Source organism: Dermochelys coriacea, chromosome 1 (genome assembly GCF_009764565.3).
Source record: "Dermochelys coriacea isolate rDerCor1 chromosome 1, rDerCor1.pri.v4, whole genome shotgun sequence".
Lineage (NCBI taxonomy): Eukaryota > Metazoa > Chordata > Testudines > Dermochelyidae > Dermochelys > Dermochelys coriacea.
The window spans coordinates 298647526-298666222 of record NC_050068.2 but is presented as its reverse complement, the minus strand read 5'-3'; the positions used below and the strand labels follow the sequence as shown (position 1 = coordinate 298666222).

The 18697-nt window shown below is 41.9% G+C and overlaps 1 protein-coding gene across 7 annotated transcripts in view; it reads right to left on the bottom strand.

The window, feature by feature from the left end:
• The window catches only part of GXYLT1 (glucoside xylosyltransferase 1), a 76947-nt gene that overhangs the window by 56531 nt on the left and 1719 nt on the right, over positions 1-18697 (bottom strand). Inside the window, exons 2-3 of one of the 7 annotated variants that reach the window (XM_043494684.1) lie at positions 17408-17521; positions 3014-3230 (exon numbers count right to left, since the gene is read on the bottom strand). The exons of 3 other annotated variants lie outside the window; for them this stretch is intronic. Coding sequence is in view for 2 of the 4 variants with exons in the window: in XM_043494677.1 (XP_043350612.1) it covers positions 3082-3230; positions 17408-17410 (152 nt within the window). In the remaining 2 variants the exon portion in view is untranslated. The remainder of the gene's footprint in view (positions 1-3013; positions 3231-17407; positions 17522-18697) is intronic. 3 more of the 7 variants (XM_043494677.1, XM_043494688.1, XM_043494681.1) reach the window with 3 other exon arrangements.

Genomic DNA, 18697 nt, shown 5'->3' with positions numbered 1-18697 from the left:
GAGCAAGGTGAACTTCCATTTAAGTATTCTTAGGAATTTTCTTTTTCTAAGGCCTTGTCTAGTCTAGAAAAATAAATGCTTTCTATACAAAAAACCTGTTAGTTTAGCAAACAGGCTTCAAAGCCCTAGTGTAGATGGGGCCACTAGTATTTCACCATAACATATGCTAGCCCTTCAACCTGTTAAAAAAGATAAGTGTTTTTCCCTCTAGACAGCCTAAATCAGTCCTAAATTAGAATAGCTTTTTAAATGTAATTTTTTTTAAATGACATTTAAATGTCATTCCCATCCACGCAAAAACCTTCATTTAATATTGGAATCTAACAAGTCTACACAAAATTATTTTCATGGACGATGGTAAGATATGATGTGGCAGAACCTTATTTCTTTGGAGTCACATTTACAGTGCTGTGCAGTGTCATTAGAACCATCCTTGGCAAGTTTTCCTCCTTCATGTTAATGACATGCACAATAATTTCTTTACCTCTACTAGATTAAGAACTGAAATAGCAGGTTCTATTGCTGCCCTACCCACTTTTACACAGTAGTAGGCAAGTAAAGATTAGGGAAAGCTTATTAAATGCATGTTCAAAGGCCTACGTGAGCAAACCAACCTCAAAACACTTAAACACTTCACTTAAACACACATTTAAAAATGATAAATTTGAGGATTCTGAAGTGCAGATATATTCTGAAGTGACCTCCTGTGTCCCATTTTCCCAGACCACAACTAGGATGGGGCAAGATGGGCAGCTGCCTATAAAACAGAGCTGTCAGTGGCACAAAAATGGGGCAGTGCAGGATTGGGCCCAGCAGCATCAGGCCTCCCTCCTCATTCCCTGCAGGATTGGACTCAAGACCATTGGCTGTATCAGAGGGCATAGTATGGGGTGAGGTGTGGTATTGTACCTCCCCCCAAATAGAGGCCCGGGCCGGGAGTGGATGGCATGAAGCTGCTTCTCCTGGAAACAGTACCTCTGCAGCTGGATGCCAACTCCTGAACCCAGTGCCTTCTACATGTGTTGGGCCTCCTATTTGGCCACCATCCTGTTTTCTGTACAACGATGAGTGCTCATAGTGGGAGGAGGCCGGGCAAGGGGGACAGGGTGTAAGCCTAGAGGTTGCAATATTCTCATAGCCTTGCTTTCCGGAGCTGGTGGGAAAGAATCCACCCTTCCAGCAGCTGCTGGTTCACAGTTCCTGGGCTGGGCACTGGGCTCAGATGGCTGAGTTCAGAGATCAGGCTGTGTGACTGTGAACCCAGCAGCCCTGGCGCTGGGGCACAAAGGAGAGCAAGGTGCAGTTCCGCTCTACGCCCAGGGAATAGGGGAGAGTGACCCAGCTGCAATGGCAGGTTGCTGCATGGTGACTGGGGTGTGGCCAGGCTGCTGAGAGGCAGATGCCCAAAGGGCATGAGTACTGCAGGAAGAACCACGGGGAGCATCTAATAGCAGCCACACTCCATGGGCAGGGGCTGGCTCCAGGAAGTGTCACAAGTCTGCACCAAGCTCCTTCATGGCAGAGGCAAGAGCGTGTCAGGGGCACAGATTGGAGCTGTGCTGCCCACCCTGCCTGGGGAGTGCCCAGCCACGCAGAAGAGCACAGAGAACTACGGATCCAAGAGGCTCCCACCAGCTACCATCCGCTGGCTCCTGGCAGGAGGCAACGTTTTTTAAACGGGGAGGGGTGCATCCCCCTAGGGAGGCACACCCTACAGTTTAAAAAACTCTGTGCTAAATGGGAGGTAGAAATCTGGGGACATGACACCATGCCCCCCCCCCCCACATATACGTTGCCTCTAGAGGGTGCAAATATGATTGCTCACCCCGTGCGCTAAAATGCTTAGCTCTGGCTCTGAGTTTTCCTAACTGGAATGTGGTGGTAACAATACCTACCCTCCTTTGAGCTCTCTTCTTTTGGGAGAAGGGGCAGGGGGGAGAGAAAGTATGTTTTTGTGTAAGTGTTAAAGAAGAAAACTACATAGTGTTATAGTACTAAAAATATTTGCATTATTTTAATTACTACAGTGATTTGGAGGTATTTTTGCTTACAGACTCAAGGACTTCCAGGCTATAAGACTGCAGACTCAACCTAAGAACATGAAAATTAAGTTGAGTTCTTTCCGGCTTGTACTTCATAAGCACTACAGATTTTGCAATTGGACTTAAATTCTGTTGAGAAGCAGTGGGAAAAAAAAATCATCTTGCTGTCACCACTAAGCTTCTTATAGTATTTGTAGTAGAGGCTTTTGTCAAAGTAGTAAGCAGATGACTCCTAATACATACAAAGACCAGATTTTGATTAAGGTAGCTTTTTATTAAGTGGTCAATTTTCTGACTATAAATTGTGCTTTCAATGCCTTAAAATTGTTAGTGCAAAGTTAAATACTACAAAATCACCTTTGTCAATTACTACACATATTCAAATATAAAGAAGCTATATACAATATGCAGGAGCAAGTTTCTTACCAAAGAAAACGTGTCTGCCAGCCAGCCTGCCCAGTTCCACCTCCCCTTCTCATATATGCCAACAGAAAATGCAACAAAACTGTAAATCTCAGAAGAGATATAGGAAGGCCCGTTCATCCAATGTTCCTGATAGAATTATTTCAAAGTTTATTCAACTGACATACCATATCAAATGCGTGTAACCATGACAACCAAAAATGAGGCTAATGTAAGCATGAGCTCTCAGGTCTGAAGAACAGCAAAATCTTTTTTTTTTTTTTTTTAAACACATGTATCTACTATAATGAGTGTACCAAATTGGCAGACATGCATTAACTAGAAAAAGGAAACAGATAAGAAATAATCTTGTGTCGTATCAAAAGGATGTCAAATCATCACTATAGGGAAGTTGCTGAAAGTAAAAAAATTGGAGGCAGACAGTGTTTGGACAAAATTAAATAGTCCTATATTTTTGCTTTTTTATTGTCAACCATTGCCTAAAGCTTGCAGATATGGTCTTCAGAAAGGCAGAGGAGACCAGACCAGTATATTCAACCCGTACTTACACTAAGACTTTTGAATAGGCATTTTAAAAAGCTTTTTCTGTACGGCAATGAAGTAGTACTTATTTTACACATTTCTTCCACTGATGCTCTGTGCCGTGACCATCAAAGCCTTCATGGAATTGGCTTTAGTTCCCTGAAGAAGTGATGAATCATTTGTCTTGAAAGACAAGAACATTTCTTTACACCTCTGACTCCAGCAAGCTTCTTGTTTTTGAACCTTGGGTGAAACACAAAGAGGACAGAATATTTCCAGTATGGTTCAGTACTCATGTAAATCCAATATTCAGTTTCTTCCAGGATACTGCTTCACTGTCTAAAATGCTTGTGCAGATAGTTACACTTTGTTATAAAAAGGCACTTTGTAAGATGGTATGCTTCAAAAGCTAAGATTCCCCCGTTGATGCACCAGCAATACTATATTTTCTGCAATACTGTATCTTTGATTTTGAGTCCTTTCAAAGATTAAAGCAACACCACAGAATCTATATAATTTATTTCAACCAGTTTGACAGATGGCTCTTGAGGTAGAAGTGGGTCTCAGTATAATAGGTTCTTCCTTAATCAGGAAAGAGAGTGGTGCCATCAAAATCTCTATATTATCGAAATAGCTGTGCTTCTTCACTCAACATAGAGTATTACACATATTATCTTCATCTTCTCAACAAGCGACATTTGTGGATAGGCTGCTGAAAACAACATGAGAAGGCATCCATATGATTTTCTCATTTGCCAAAAGAAAAGTGAGTCTACTAGGTGATGTCTCCATTTACTTATCAGATGGTTAAATATTAGGGCTGTCAATTAATCTCAGTTAACACAAGCAATTAACAACAAATTAACACTTTTTTCCCCCAAACAAGCATTAATTGCACACTTCTCTTTTGACCCACTTCATTTACTAGTATTTCATCCCTTGGTGGACATTGACACAGTTCTGTGTTCTCATGATCTGGAGTGATTAAACAATCAGAAAAAGTTAATGGAGCAATGTAGTTAAGTTCAAGTCTTTTAAAGGGGAAGTTTAATTTTTAAAAAACTTTTGGATGGTTCTCTGGATAAAAAAAGAAAGACTTATCTGTAGTTATTGCAATGCTGAGTTCCAATACCACTGAAATACTTCAAGTCTGCAGTACCACTTACACACTAAACATGCTTTCATCGCCAGTTTTTATGCTACAGAAAACTCACCAACAGCAAATGAACAACAGAGTATGCTTACAGAGTTTCAGAATCACTACAAGCCCATGGATCAAATAAAGTACAACAGCTTAAACAATGCTATTGCAAAGTGGACAGCTATGGACTGCAGCTCACTCAACATTGTAAACGACAGGGGGCTAAGAGATGTTTTTCAAATTGCATCTTCCAATCAGTCATATACTTTGCCCTCCAGAGGAATACATGACCTATATCACAACAAGAATACTATGAAGTTGGAGTTTCTGAAAAATGCACTAGCTGATGCTTTGACTGGTGATTACTGGACATCCTTGACCAATTACAGCTATCTCGGTGTTGTCTGATTACTGCATGGACACCGCAGTTATTTGCTTTAAACAGTAATACATACTGAAGAGAGACATTATGCTGAAGCATGTACAAAGTGTTTACTGGATATTACAAAAAAGAGTGGAATATTCAAATAAAGGTAACGCTTAGCCCTTACAGCGCACATAATATGATAGCAGCGGACAGCCTTTTGAACACATAGCATGCATCGCTCACAGTCTTCAGTGATCCATTACAGTGGTGCTCAGTGATGGTGGTTTTGAAAATGTGCTTGCAAGATACAGAAAAGTTTAGGGCCATTTCAAACAGTGCAGCTAACAGTACAGAGCTAGGAATACAACAAGCTGCAAATGGACAGAAACAAGGTATTTCAACCAGATGGAACTCCACATTGGGTATGGTTCAACTCCTGCTGTGCAATAAAGTCGCTATCACAGCCACCTTAGCTCTTCAAAAGCACAATCTATCAGTGCCAACAAGGATTTTGAAAAACTGACAAAAAGACAGAAACACTACTTGAGCCCTGAAGATTTGTAACTGAACTCCATGGGGGAGAATAATGTCTCCCACTCCATGGTTCTACTCGCATTCTGCCATATATTTCATGTTATGGCAGTCTCAGATGACAACCCAGCATGTGTTATTCGATTTAGAACACTTTCACTGCAGATCTGACAAAACGCAAAGAAGGTACCAATATGAGGTACCAATTTGTAAAGATAGCTACAGCACTCAACCCAAGGTTTAAGAATCTGAAGTGCCTTCCAAAATCTTAAAAGAGCATTACCCCAATGTGGAAACTACAGTAAATGACCCACCAAAAAACCACCAAAACAAAAACCACATCTTCTGTTGATGACATCTGACTCAGAGGCTGAAAATGAATGTGCATTGGTCCACGCTGCTTTGCATCATTATCGAGCAGAACTCATCATCAACATAGAGGCATGTCCTCTGGAATGGTGGCCAAAGCACGAAGGGGCATATGAATGTTTAGCATATCTGGCATGTAAATACCTTGCAACACCGGCTACAACAGTGCCACACGAATGCCTGTTCTCACTTTCAGGTGACATTGTAAATAAAAAGCAGGCAGCACTATCTCCCATAAATGAACAAACTTGTTTGTCTTAGCGATTGGCTGAACAAGTAGGACCAAGGGGACTTGTAGGCTCTGAAGTTTTACGTTGTTTTATTTTTTGAATGTAGTTATGAAAAAAAGAGTCTACATTTGTAATTTGCATTTTCACAATAAGGAGATTGCACTACTTGTATGAGATGAATGGAAAAATATTCATCTTTTTTACAGTGCAAATATTTAATCAAGAATATAAAGTGAGCACTGTACACTTTCTATTCTGTCTTATAATTTAAATCAATACATCTGAAAACGTAGAAAACATCCAATAATATTTAAATAGTATTCTATTGTTTTACAGTGCACTTAAAATGGTAATTGCGACTTTTTAAAACTTTGTGATTAATCACGATTGTTTTAATCATTTGACAGCCCTGTTAAATATATCTTGGCTCAGATTTCACTCCTCTGATGAACAGTCCTGCTGCAAAATCAGGCCACTGCTACACGAAGGCCTTATCTACACTACACAGTTTTGTAGACTCAAGTTACACCAACAATCAAAAACCAGTATAATTAAATCACTTGTGCATGTTCACAACACGATCCTTCTGTCGGAAGAGCGCGTACACAGTTGGTGCTCTAGTACCGACAGTGAGAACAGTGCACTGTGGGTAGCTATCCCACTGTGCTACTCACTACTTTCTGCAGCTATAAGTTGTGGGAAGGCAGAGTGGATCACAGTGCATCGTGGGTGCAGGCTCAACTTCCCATGATGCAGTTTTTTCCATCCCATTATTCCATGGGCTTCCAACTGCATTTCATGACATTTTCAATGACTCCTGTTTACTGTGAGCCTGTCATCTCTCTCTGAAAGGATAGATCCTGCACTGCTCTCTAATATCGTGGTCACTGTTATGACCATATTGCAGATGGTCATGCAGTATATCATGAACTCCCAATGTGAACAGCAATTAGAGTTGCCTGACCTGCCATGTCCCATGGAGAAAAACACCACCAGATTACCTTTGGCATTCAGGCAGCAGCCGCACACAGTGGACCATTGCTTTGGGGCTCGGGAAATAAGCATTGAGTGGAGTGATCACATTGTTATGCAAGTCTGGGATGACAAGCAGTGGCTGCAGAAAGCCACGCTTCTGGAACTGTGCACACAGCTTCATCCAGCACTGCGGCGCAAGTACACCAAAATGAGAGCTATCCTCTCAGTGGAGAAGTGCATGGCAATTGCTGTGCGAAAGCTGTCGACTCCAGACTGCTGCTAGTCAAGTCACAAATCAGTTTGGAGTCGAGAAGTCCATCTTTGGGGCTGCATTAAAGCAAGCATGCAGAGACATTAATCGCATCCTACTATAAAGTACTGTGACTCTTGACAATGTACAGGAAATAGTGGATGGCTCTACAGCAACAGGATTTCCTAATTGTGGTGGGGCGATAGATGGCACACACATCCGAAGTTTGTCCCCCGACCATCCTGCGACATCAACAGAAAGGGCTATTTCTCTGTGGTATTGCAGGCACTTGTGGATCACTGTGGGCATTTCACTGACATCAACATGGGTGTTCCGGGAAGGTGCATGACGCATGCATCTTCAGGAACACTGGCCTGTACAGAAAGCTCCAAGCATGGATTTTCTTTCCAGACCAGAAGATTCCAGTGGAGGATGTTGAAAAGCCCATAGTGATCCTGGGAAACCCAGAGTACCCCTTACTCCCATGACACATGAAGCCTTACACAGGAAACCTGGACAGCAGCAAGAAGCACTTCAACAATAGACTGAGCAGGTGCAGAATGACCACTGAACATGCCTTTGGTAGATTAAAAGCACACTGGTGCTTCCTTTATTGCGGTTTAGACCTAAATGAGGAAAATATTCGCATGGTCATAGCAGCCCCCTGCATGCTCCACAATATTTGTGAGGCTAAGGGTGAAATGTTTCCTCCGTGGTGGAGCGCGGAGGCCAATCGCCTGGTGGCTGATTTTGAGCAGCCAGATACCAGGGCTATTAGAGGGGCGCAACAGGGGCCTATTAGAATCAAGGAGACTTTGAGGCAACATTTTGACAACGAGCACCAGTAATGTGTCTTTCTATACAGCACTCTGCCATATTTTAACTTGCCGCCTTGTATGAAAAACTGTGATTTGTAGTCAGAAAATGATCATATTGCCACTAAGTATTAATGCCAGCAGCAACCACCATGTGTAGAAGACAAATAAAGATTGCTTATCTTTTCAGAGAGTTTGTTTTTATTAAATACTAATTAACACCACACACAAAAGGCTTGGTGCGAAGGGAGATAACAATGCAGGGCAACGTAGGCTCTCTTAGATAGACTTACACGCAGCTATCATTTTGAAAGCTGTCCGAAGGGGTGGAGTGAACAGGGTACCAAGATGTTCCAAGAAGTTGCAAGGAATGTGTGGAAGGAGTTTGGGGAGGGCATAGATAGTTCTGTACTGGCTGCAGAGGGGGATGGGGGAAGCAAGCATGTGTCCTGCCTAGAGCATCATTTAGGGACTTCAACATCTCTGTTTGCTCCTCCAACACTTTTATCATCTGCTCCTGGCCCATTACAATTCACTCTTCGCTCTCCTTTCTGAGCTGCCCATCTATATTAATTTTTTCCTTCAAAATCTTTCTCCACTCCCTGTATTCTTGGTTTTTGGCCTCTGAGGATTGGAGCACCTCTCAGAACATGTCCTCCTTGGGCTCTTCCTTATCTGGCAGAGGCACTCCATCAGTGTGTAAGGGGTTCCCCAGAAGGCCACATCTGCAAAACCATAAGTAACAACAAACAGAAACATGATTGTTAGTTCACGCACAGCATCGAATTATTGTAAAATACTCCTCTTTTTACACATGAATCAGTTTCTCACTGTCCCTTGGTAAGCACACAACTCGGCGAACACCAATGAAGTGAGTTGTAGCTCACGAAAGCTTATGCTCAAATAAATTTGTTAGTCTCTAAGGTGCCACAAGTACTCCTTTTCTTTTTGGGGATACAGACTAACACGACTGCTACTTTGAACCCTAAACATGGTGAGTTTGGCCTGGGGTGGAGGCACAAGATGGGGAAAGGTTCTAGGTGGCTTTTTAAAGGGGATTGCTGCAGGTGACCAGGGACAATATTGTAAATTCTGCCACCATTTTCCACAGGTGGGGGGGGCGCGTCACTGAAGCCGATGCCTCATTCCTGAGGGTGAGGATGCAAGGGTGCATCTTCTGTATGCATGCAGATTCAGACCTGGTCCCTATGCTGCTCGCCTATGTGCCACTTTGGTTCCTGCATAAGTGATTACCGATTGGCACAGGAAAGTTTCCTACAATGGGGGAAGGAATAAAGCAGCTCTGCCAAGGAACCTTCGGCAGAGGATTGACAAGTACCTCCAGGAAAGTTTCCTAGAGATCTTTCCGGAGGATTCCCGTGAAATCTTGGTGTGCATTAACACACTGTTACGCCACACTGCTTAGCTGCACAGGGGAATGTGGAACACACACAAACAGCTAGTCTTGTACATTTCTATCCCTTCACCCACTTCTAGAAGATACAGGGCTAAGGACAGCTCTACCTCATATAACTGAGCAGTATCAACTCAAAAAGATCACTTACCAGAGCTCTCCTCTCCTGCATGCGTGCCAGAAACAGACTGCTGGGACTAGCTAGATCCCTCCAGAGTGGAAAAGAGGTCCTGACTCGCCATGCTACTGGACGACTCTGCCATGTACTACACCTCATACTCCAACTCGAGTTCCTCGTCGACTGTCCGCTATCTCCAGTCATGCCATAGTATCCACCAGGTTCTTGGTGGTGGAGGAAGGATCGCCAACGAGGATGATGTCCAGCTCCTTAGAGAAGTGACAGGTCTTTGGCCCAGCACCAGAGCTACAGTTTGCCTCCCTTAACTTCTGGTACGCCTGCCTCATCTCCTTTATCTTTGCACAGCACTGATGCATGTCCCGTTTGTAGCTCTTATCCAATATGCCACGAGAAATAAGACTGTAGGTACCAAAATTCCTATGCCTGGAGTGGAGCCCCCTATTCCCACAATGCCAACAGATCTAACTTCTCAAGTTTGCTGTACGGAGCCCCTATCATCAGCCTGGAAGATGCAAAGTGAGCTCTCCGCACTGAGCAAACAGGAAGTGGAATTTCAAAAATTCCCAGACCTTGAAAGGGGGAGGGTCAGATGCCTGTGTATCTGGATGCAGGACAGCGACGTTCAAACTGCTGGTCAGAGTGGTCAGGATGGGCCTCCTGGAGATACCTCCTGAAGGCCGTTTACAGCGACATAACCAAGCGTAGTGTCTACACTAACACTTTGTCGATATAACTTTGCCACATTTTGTCACCAAAACAGAAGAGTTTTGTGGCAGAAGGAGCATTGCAGTGTATACACCTCCACCGTTTTGTCAGCAATACCTGACTTTTGTCAAAAAAAAAACAAAACAAAAAACCTCTGTAGCGTAGACAAGGCCCGAGTCTCTCTTTCATGAGCTCTAACTGAAGCTAAATAGTCTGTTCAGCTGGACAGTTGCATAATTTAGAGGAGATCATTGCTTCTGGTACCGCCTTACTTTTTCAGGTATACTACCACCCACGTGTTGGCAGACCACCACCAGCTGGCACCCTGAAACTTTTTAAAAACACAACAGTGGCTCAAACTATATGTATACCTCCAAATTAAAAAACAGTAGGATGCCCAAAAAATGCCACCATCGCTAAAGCAACCGAGTAAAAGAGGCGGTTAGAGACAAAGACATCTTTTAAAAATTGGAAGTCACAGCGTACTAAGGAAAAGAGAAAAGGAAAAACTGGCAAGTCAAATGTAAAAGTACAATTTAGGCAATCCAAAAAAGAATATGAAGAGCAACTAGCAAAGGACACAAAAATGTACAAATTTTTTAGTATATCAGAAGCAGGAAACCTGCCAAACAATCAGTGGGGCCATTGGACAAGATCAAGGAAGACAAGAAGCTAAATGAATTCTTTGCATTGGTCTTCACTGCAGAGGATGTGAGGGAGATTCCCACATCTGAGCCATTATTTTTAAGTGACAAATAAGAGGAACTGCCCCACATTTGGAAGTCAGTAGAGGAGGTTTCAAAACAAATTGATAAATTAATCAGTAATAAGTCACCAGGACCAGAGAATATTCACCCAAGAGTTCTTGAAGGAACTCAAATATGAAACTGCAGCACTACTAACTGTGGTATGTAACCTATCACTTTAAATCAGCTTGTGTACCAGATGACAGGTAGATACCTAATGAAACGCTGATTTTTTTTTTTTAAAAAGGGCTCCAGAGGTGATGTTGGCAATTACAGACCAATAAGTCTAACTTCAGTAACAGGCAAACTGGTTGAAACCCTAGTAAAGAACAGAATTATCAGATACATATATGAATATGATATATTGGGGAAGAGTCAGCACAGCTTTTGGAAAGGGAAATCATCCCTCACCAATCTATTAGAATTCTCTGAGGGGACAACAAACATATTGACAAAGGTCCCTCACCAAAGGCTCTTAAGCAAACTAAGCAATCACAGGATAAAAGGGAAGGTCCTCTCCCAAATCAGTAACTGGCTGAAAGATAGGAAACAAAGGGTAGAAATAAACAGTTTTCACAGTGGAGAGAGGTAAATAGCGGGGTCTGCCAAGGACCTGTATGGGACCTGTGCTATTCATAAATAAATAAACTGGAAAAAGGGGTGAACAGTGAGATAACAAAGTCTGTAGATGATACAAAATTACTCAAGATAGTTAAGTCCAAAGCTGACTGTTAAGAGTTACAATGGAATCTCACTAAAATAGGTGACTGGCGAACAAAATAGCAGATGAAATTCACTGTTTATCAACACAAAGTAATGCACATTGGAAAACAATCCCAACTATATGTACAAAATGATGGGGTCTAAATTAGCTGTTGCCATTCAAAAATGAGATCGTGGAGTCATCATAGATAGTTCTCTGAAAATATCGGCTCAATGGGCAGCAGCAGCCAAAAAAGCTAACAGAATATTGGTAAAGGGCTAGTTAAAAAGATAGAAAATATCATGTCACTATCTAAAGCCACAGTACACCCACATATCTTGAATACTGCATGCAGGTCTGGTCATCCTATCTCAAAAAAGATATTAGAACTGGAAAAAGTACAAAGAAAGGCCAAAAAAAATTATTACGGGTATAGCTCACCTTCCACGTGAGTAGAGATTAAAGAGACTGGAAAGAGACTCATCTTAGAAGAGAAATGAGTAAGTATGGGATATATATATATATATATATATGATATAAAATCATGAATGGTGTGGAGAAGCTGAATAAGGAAGTATTATTTACCCCCTCACATAAACACAAGAACCAGGGGTCATCCAATGAAATTAACAGATAGTAGGTTTAAAACAAACATAAGGAAATTTGTAACTCATCACCATGGGATGCTGTGACGGCCAAAATTATCACTGGGTTCAAAAAAAGAATGAGCAGTTCATGGAGGATAGGTCCATCAGTTGCAATTAGCCAAGATGGTCATGGACAGAACCCCATGCTCTGGATGTCCTTAAACTTTCGACTTCCAGAAGTTGGGACTGGATAACTGGCCATGGATCACTCAAATTTGCCTTGTCCTGTTCGTTTCCCCGAAACATCTGGCAATGCCCACTGTCAGAAGACAGGATACTGGGCTAGATGGACCATTGGTCTGACCTCATATAGCCATTCTTATGTTCTGAAATTGCAAGGTGACAAACTGCAGCATAAATCTACTGGAAATAAAAATTAGACAACTATCATTCTCTTGAACCAATTTGTGGAATAAATAGGTTTGGGTCGAGGGTTGTCATGAAAATCCTCCTGTCACTCATTATCTTTCAATGTGTCCCTTTCATTTTACAACAAATTCCAGGGATTGTAGCATTAACTTGTCTACATGTTGATTGATAGTACACACACTTTTGGGGGTGTGGGGGGAGGAAATGTAGAGTATAACCTCAAGAATCTTCTTCTAAGAGATTTCTAAGGAACTGCAAGGCACACTAGAAAACTGTTTCTTTGACCACCTGAAGAACACAATCCTTTATGGACTTACAGTGATTTCAAAATAGATGGATATTGGCTCCTGTTAAGGTGAATTAGTTGACTCCATGTGTGAAACAGAGCTTGACTAGAGGTGCTCTCTTGCAAGACAGCAATTGTTTATTAGCCCTGGACATAAAGGGCTTCCTTCTTCCAAAGTCTCTAGTCTAGATCAATATATTCCTCAGCTGTAGCTAGCCACTTTTTGTCTAGCTAAACCGGCAGGATAAAAAAAAAAAGGAAGGTCAGTTTAGTCATTATTCTAATCAGCCTTTTCCATATCAGAACCTCCCTACCTGCATTTTAGCAATACAAAAAGGAAAGGGCTGTCATGATGCTTTGACTTCTGTCCACAATCTTCAAGTGTCATTACTTGTTTGGGATGAGACACTCTGCATGTATATATACGCATGTACATCACTGATATGTAATTCACTTACAGCATTTGTTTCCACTTTTTTTGTCTGCAACCCACCAAATGGCTAGAGAAAAAAAAAAAGTTCTCTCTCAACTCACCACATCCTACTATATCCCACAATCCTTTGCAGATGCAATCTGAATTTCAGAATTTGTTGCAGGTTCACATCTCCTGTATGCCTTCTAAAGACTTAACTACCAGAAAGTAGTTAACAAAAGCCAATATTCAAATAAAACTATCTGAAAATTAGTGGAAAACTTTTGGCAGAAGATACTTATAAGGTTTAGAATAATAAGGTGTCATGATCAAAAAAGTTCAAAGAATTCATTAAGTGCTGTGCCTGCTTTAATAAGCAAAGATGTTGCACCTGAGGCTCAGTGTTTGCCAGGCAAGAGCAGAGGTCATCTTCATCAGAGAGATGAGAGCAGGGTGTGTTTTAACAGCAAGGAGTTCTCAAAAAAAATCAAAGCAAAAAATGCCTGATTCACAGAGCTAAGTCAGGACAAAATGCACAAGTATTCTCAAAGCTTTACTTAAAGTGCTGGGTATTAATCCTTCATAGACATCCAGGAGTTTGAGAAAAGTTTGGTGGACAATTTAGCTTCAGCAAGTAGTCAATAAAGATTTCAAGCTTATCCATCAATGAGGATTTTCACGTTCTGCCCCTGAAACAAAGCACTGACAGCAAGCCAACAACGAGGAGTGAAGTATTCAGAAATGGCAGAGCTACAAATCAGTAAGGGGAAAAAAAAAAAAAAAAAAATCTTGCATCCTCTGAGCTCAAACAAGAAATTTGAGATTTTGCCATGCGAAAGCCAATTAACTTCTGAGAGGAGCTGCTGAAGCTAAGTGCACTTTTTTCTTACATAAAATAAAGACAGATGCACTAGTATATTTATCTTTAATAAAGCTCATAACTTGCAGTCTTATCCAATACATTCTTCAGTTCGACTGGCATCCCTTTGCTGCATGGTTTAGGGTGCAAATGACTGAATTTGAGTCTCAAGGCTGCTGTGTTTTCCCATCAGAGCTGGGATACTATCAGGGTAAATACCAATCCAATGCAATTGCAAGAACTGGCTGCTGGTCAGCTTCAAAGATATTTCTTCTGAAGCAAAACAAGAAGTTCTTATAGATTCTTTGAAGGGGGAAAAAAAAGGGAGAAAAATTGGTCGCATCTTCAAGACCCTCCAAGGTAACAACCCAAAGCTAAGAATCCCCGTTCTAGATTTCTCCATTTCTGTTGGAGACAAAATGCTCCCTACATGTTCTGCAACTGCTTTCTCTAGTTTCTCACTGAACTCATTTCCTGCAAACTTAACTGATGCTAGAACTTGTATCTGGTCTCCAGACATTTCTGTCTAAATGCTGCAGTAGAGGTAATAGTTTCTGCAGAAAATATTACAGCATCCTAAATTATAAATGCAAGGAAAAAAAAACCCAGCAGCTTTTGCTTTCTAGGCCAAATTCATTGCTGGTCCTCTCCACCATTTCATTTTTTTCTCCTCTCCTTATCTCTCACTTTTCTCTGTGTCATCCATATGCTTTCTAGTTCCCAGTCATCCTGTTCTCCTGGTTTCTGTAGCCTTAGAAACAAACAGCTCCTTAGCACAGTAATTTACGAGATTTCACCCAATTATCCAGCAACCTGCTTTGCACTACTAGCCAATCAGAGTTGTTTAAAAAAAAAAAAAAAAGGAGTAATTGGGGGTTTGTGTGATAAAAGCATAACATTTGCTACAGTCTTAGAGCATGACCTAATAAAGCTTTTCAGAAATGGGGCCATTGCCAATTCATGCCATATTGGCTGTGGCAGCCATTTTAACAACATTATCATAACTAGCAAATAAAGCTGTTTAACAGTTGGACATACAAGGAGTGTATTCTTGGCTTTGCTTCAATGAGACCTTACAATTGGTGCAAGGACACATTTTTTACTACTTTTGATTGTCAGCGTGGCCTTGGTAGAATTTAATATCATTTCTCTTTTTTCTTTTAGATGCTACTTTGGTCGTGTGAAAGCTGCTTGGTGATTCAGTAATATTAACCGCACACCTTATCAAAAGTTATTAGATTACTACTGGCTATTACTATTGCTTCAAACATGTCAAAAAGATACAAGCTTGTTCAAGAGCCAGGTCCATCAACAAAGAAACCCCATTCCTCTACTGACTATAGCAAGCGTGTGCTTTGTCAAGACGACACGGATCCAGAGTTGATTAATCCAGTAGAATCAAAAAGAGCATGTTGGATTTGGCTATCAAACTCTAGTAGAAAATCTCAGACATTTTCATAAGCTGAATGCACTTTCTATATTCACAGACATATGCCAATTAGATTATGGTTATGGTATTGAAAAGACTAAACAAGAACAATGGATGTTAGCACAAATCCTGCAACATCAAGTTTAACAGGACCAAACTTAAAAAGGCTAAGGGAAAAAAAAACAACAACTCTGAAAGCTGAAAAACTGCAGAGCAAATACACACGTTTAAGTGCCCAACACAAACGCTCTCCAGAAAAAGAAGCCCGTTTTATTTGTGAAATGAACATACCATCAGAAGTATCAGAGGGGTAGCCATGTTAAACTGTATCCACAAACACAACGAGGAGTCCAGTGGCACCTTAAAGACTAACAGAATTATTTGGGCATATGGTTTTTTTGCCCACGAAAGCTTATGCCCAAATAAATCTGTTAGTCTTTAAGGTGCCACCGGACTCGTAGTTTTTATGGATACCATCAGAAGACCTCCATGAAGTTTCTACCCTTGGCATTAAGAGTCAAGTCTGCCAGTGTGCATTTCAGCTAAAAGACCAATACTTGCTTGCAAAACTAAGTGCAGGGGACATAGTAGCCCAAGAGGCAAAGTATCATGCAAGATGTTTGGTATCTGTCTACAAAGTCATGAAGAAAAACACTGACAGAGAAAAAACGAGATGATGTTGCATGGGATTCCCCTTGATGAACTAACCGACCACATACACTGAAGAGACAAGACGGAATAAAGGCATGGTTTCAGTATTTAAACTAGGAAATCTCATAAGGCTCTACATAGCTAGGGGATGACACTGGATGGGCACACTCACAGCACTGAACTAAAATCCCAACTAAAATCCTCCAGAACGGATACTGGACATGTCCTCCAAAAAACATACGAGAAAGACTGACAAAGAAGCACTTCACCTGTCCTAAACAGCTAAAATTATTCAAAGAGACGGGATTCAAATAAAAACAGTTAACATCCTGTGTCAGATGATCCAGTAAAGCAAAAGCTATGCACAAGTCACTGTTCGCACCGATGTCCAAGGTATCAGATGGTCCAAAAACATCAGAATTCAGTCATTACAATTCCATCCTGCTACCCTTACTTCGGCACAACAGTTACAGTACAATAGCAACCTCCATCAATAGCAACCTCCATTTGTGAAGGAACAAAAAGTTTGTACCACAACAAAGCTCAAGAAATGCCTTTACAACAGAGGTCCCTGAAGTGTGGGCACATCCCCCTAAGGGGGCATAGAGGAACATCTGGGGGCCATGATGGGGCCCAAGCCAGCTCCCCAAGGGCAGGGAGGGAGTACCAATCAGTCCCTCCCGCCTGCAGCTCTGCTCCAGTCCTGCCCCCAGCCCCGTCCCTGGCTCCCAGCCCCACGCCTGGCCCTGTCATCAGCCTCAACACAGCTCTGCTCCTGATCCCATGCCAGCCCTCAGCCGCTGCTCCATTCCCAGCCTGGGGCCAAGGCCGGGAGTGGACCCGCACCTGGCCACAGGCCCTGCTCCCGGTCCAGGCTGGGGCCGCAGCCAGGGGCCTTACCCTTGTCCGCATCTCTCCCTTCCCCCCAAAACCATGGCCCTGCTCCCGGACCCAAGGGAATGGGGGGACAACCCTCAAAAATGTGGGGACCACCACTTTACAATTTACGTTTGACACTTCATGCAGAGACATGAAAAAGGGAGCTTGTAGATACCTTTTTAAAACTTTGATTGTCCAGCTCCTATGACAAAATGTTAGCCATTTCTACCAGCATGGCAAACAGCGCATGCCAACACTGAGGATGAGAAATAGTCTGTCCTCTAAAGCTTTGTGGTGGTCTGTTCACTACTGTGGCATAGACAACGTAATTCGTAATTCCAGAAAACCAATACTCCCATTCTTGCTGCAAATGCTGAAATCAAGATGGACTGCCAACTGATTACCAGGCCCTGCAAGAAGAACGCTTTTTGCCTTACTTATTCAAGCCACCCGCAAGCCTGGATACCTTCAGTGGAGATCAAGCCATTTCCTGGACAGCTTACCATGCAAACAGCCAGTGCCAGACATCACCCAGGTCATCACTGCACTTCTTCCCCCACTTTCCAGCTGACTTTAAGTCTGTGGCAATGATTCATCACACCATGGATATACACCACCTAAACCATTTCAATCATAAATTCATTTAAAATATCAACGGCATTCAACAAACCTTCACCTCTGTACCAGGAATTTACTTATGGCATTCAATGCACCTGCACTGTGCTTTGCCAAGAATTCTTCTACCGAGGTACCTCATTTCCTCACTTCCATTATGTTACTAAATTGCTCTAGGAGAGAACTCTACAGTGGCCCCAGAAGATAGGTCACTACTCTCTGTTGGGGGAAAAGTGGGGCAGCGTTTAGAGCAACTGAAATTAATGTCAGTGTTATCCTTTTGTGGTCACCAAGATGTTGAAATTATAATTAATTTTATGAATACAGGTACCACAAGACAATAATTTAACCATAAATTCCTTCATTAAATAAAAAGGACGAACAACTGTATAAATACTAAATGTCTAAATAATAAGCAACTGTTAAATTCATACAACAACAAATATTCATAAGCATTTGATCAGAATACTCATGAAAGGATCAGTCCCGGGGATAACCCTCTCATCCTTGTTTGCTCCAACATGTTCGGATAGGATCTGATAAAAACCCCTAACAAGCCTTGCTCCTTTATATAGTGCTAAAACAAGTGATGCCATATTGACCATTATTAGCTTAGCTACAAAACAAGTTTTGGCCTGTTTGGGTATGACTCCTTTCTTTGCTTTGGCTAACACAACATATGGTAGCTGGAAAAAGAAAAGGACTACTTGTGGCACCTTAGAGACTAACAAATATATTTCAGCATAAGCTTTCATGAGCTACAGCTCAGTTCATCAGATGCATGCAGTGGAAAATACAGTGGGGAGATTTATATACACAGAAAACATGAAACAATGGGTGTTACCATACACGCTGTAACAAGAGCAATCAGGTAAGGTGAGCTATTACCAGCAGAAGGGCGAGGGGTGGGGGGGAGAGGATCTTTTGTAATGCCAACTGTGTCCACATATCTATCCAGGTGACACCATTATAGGGCCTAATCACATCAGTCATACTATCAGAAGCTCGTTCACCTGCACGTCTACCCTCCCCCTGCTGGTAATAGCTTACCTTACCTGATCACTCTTGTTAAAGCATGTATGGTAACACCCATTGCTTCATGTTCTTTGTGTATATAAATCTCCCCACTGTATTTTCCACTGCATGCATCCGATGAACTGAGCTGTAGCTCACGAATG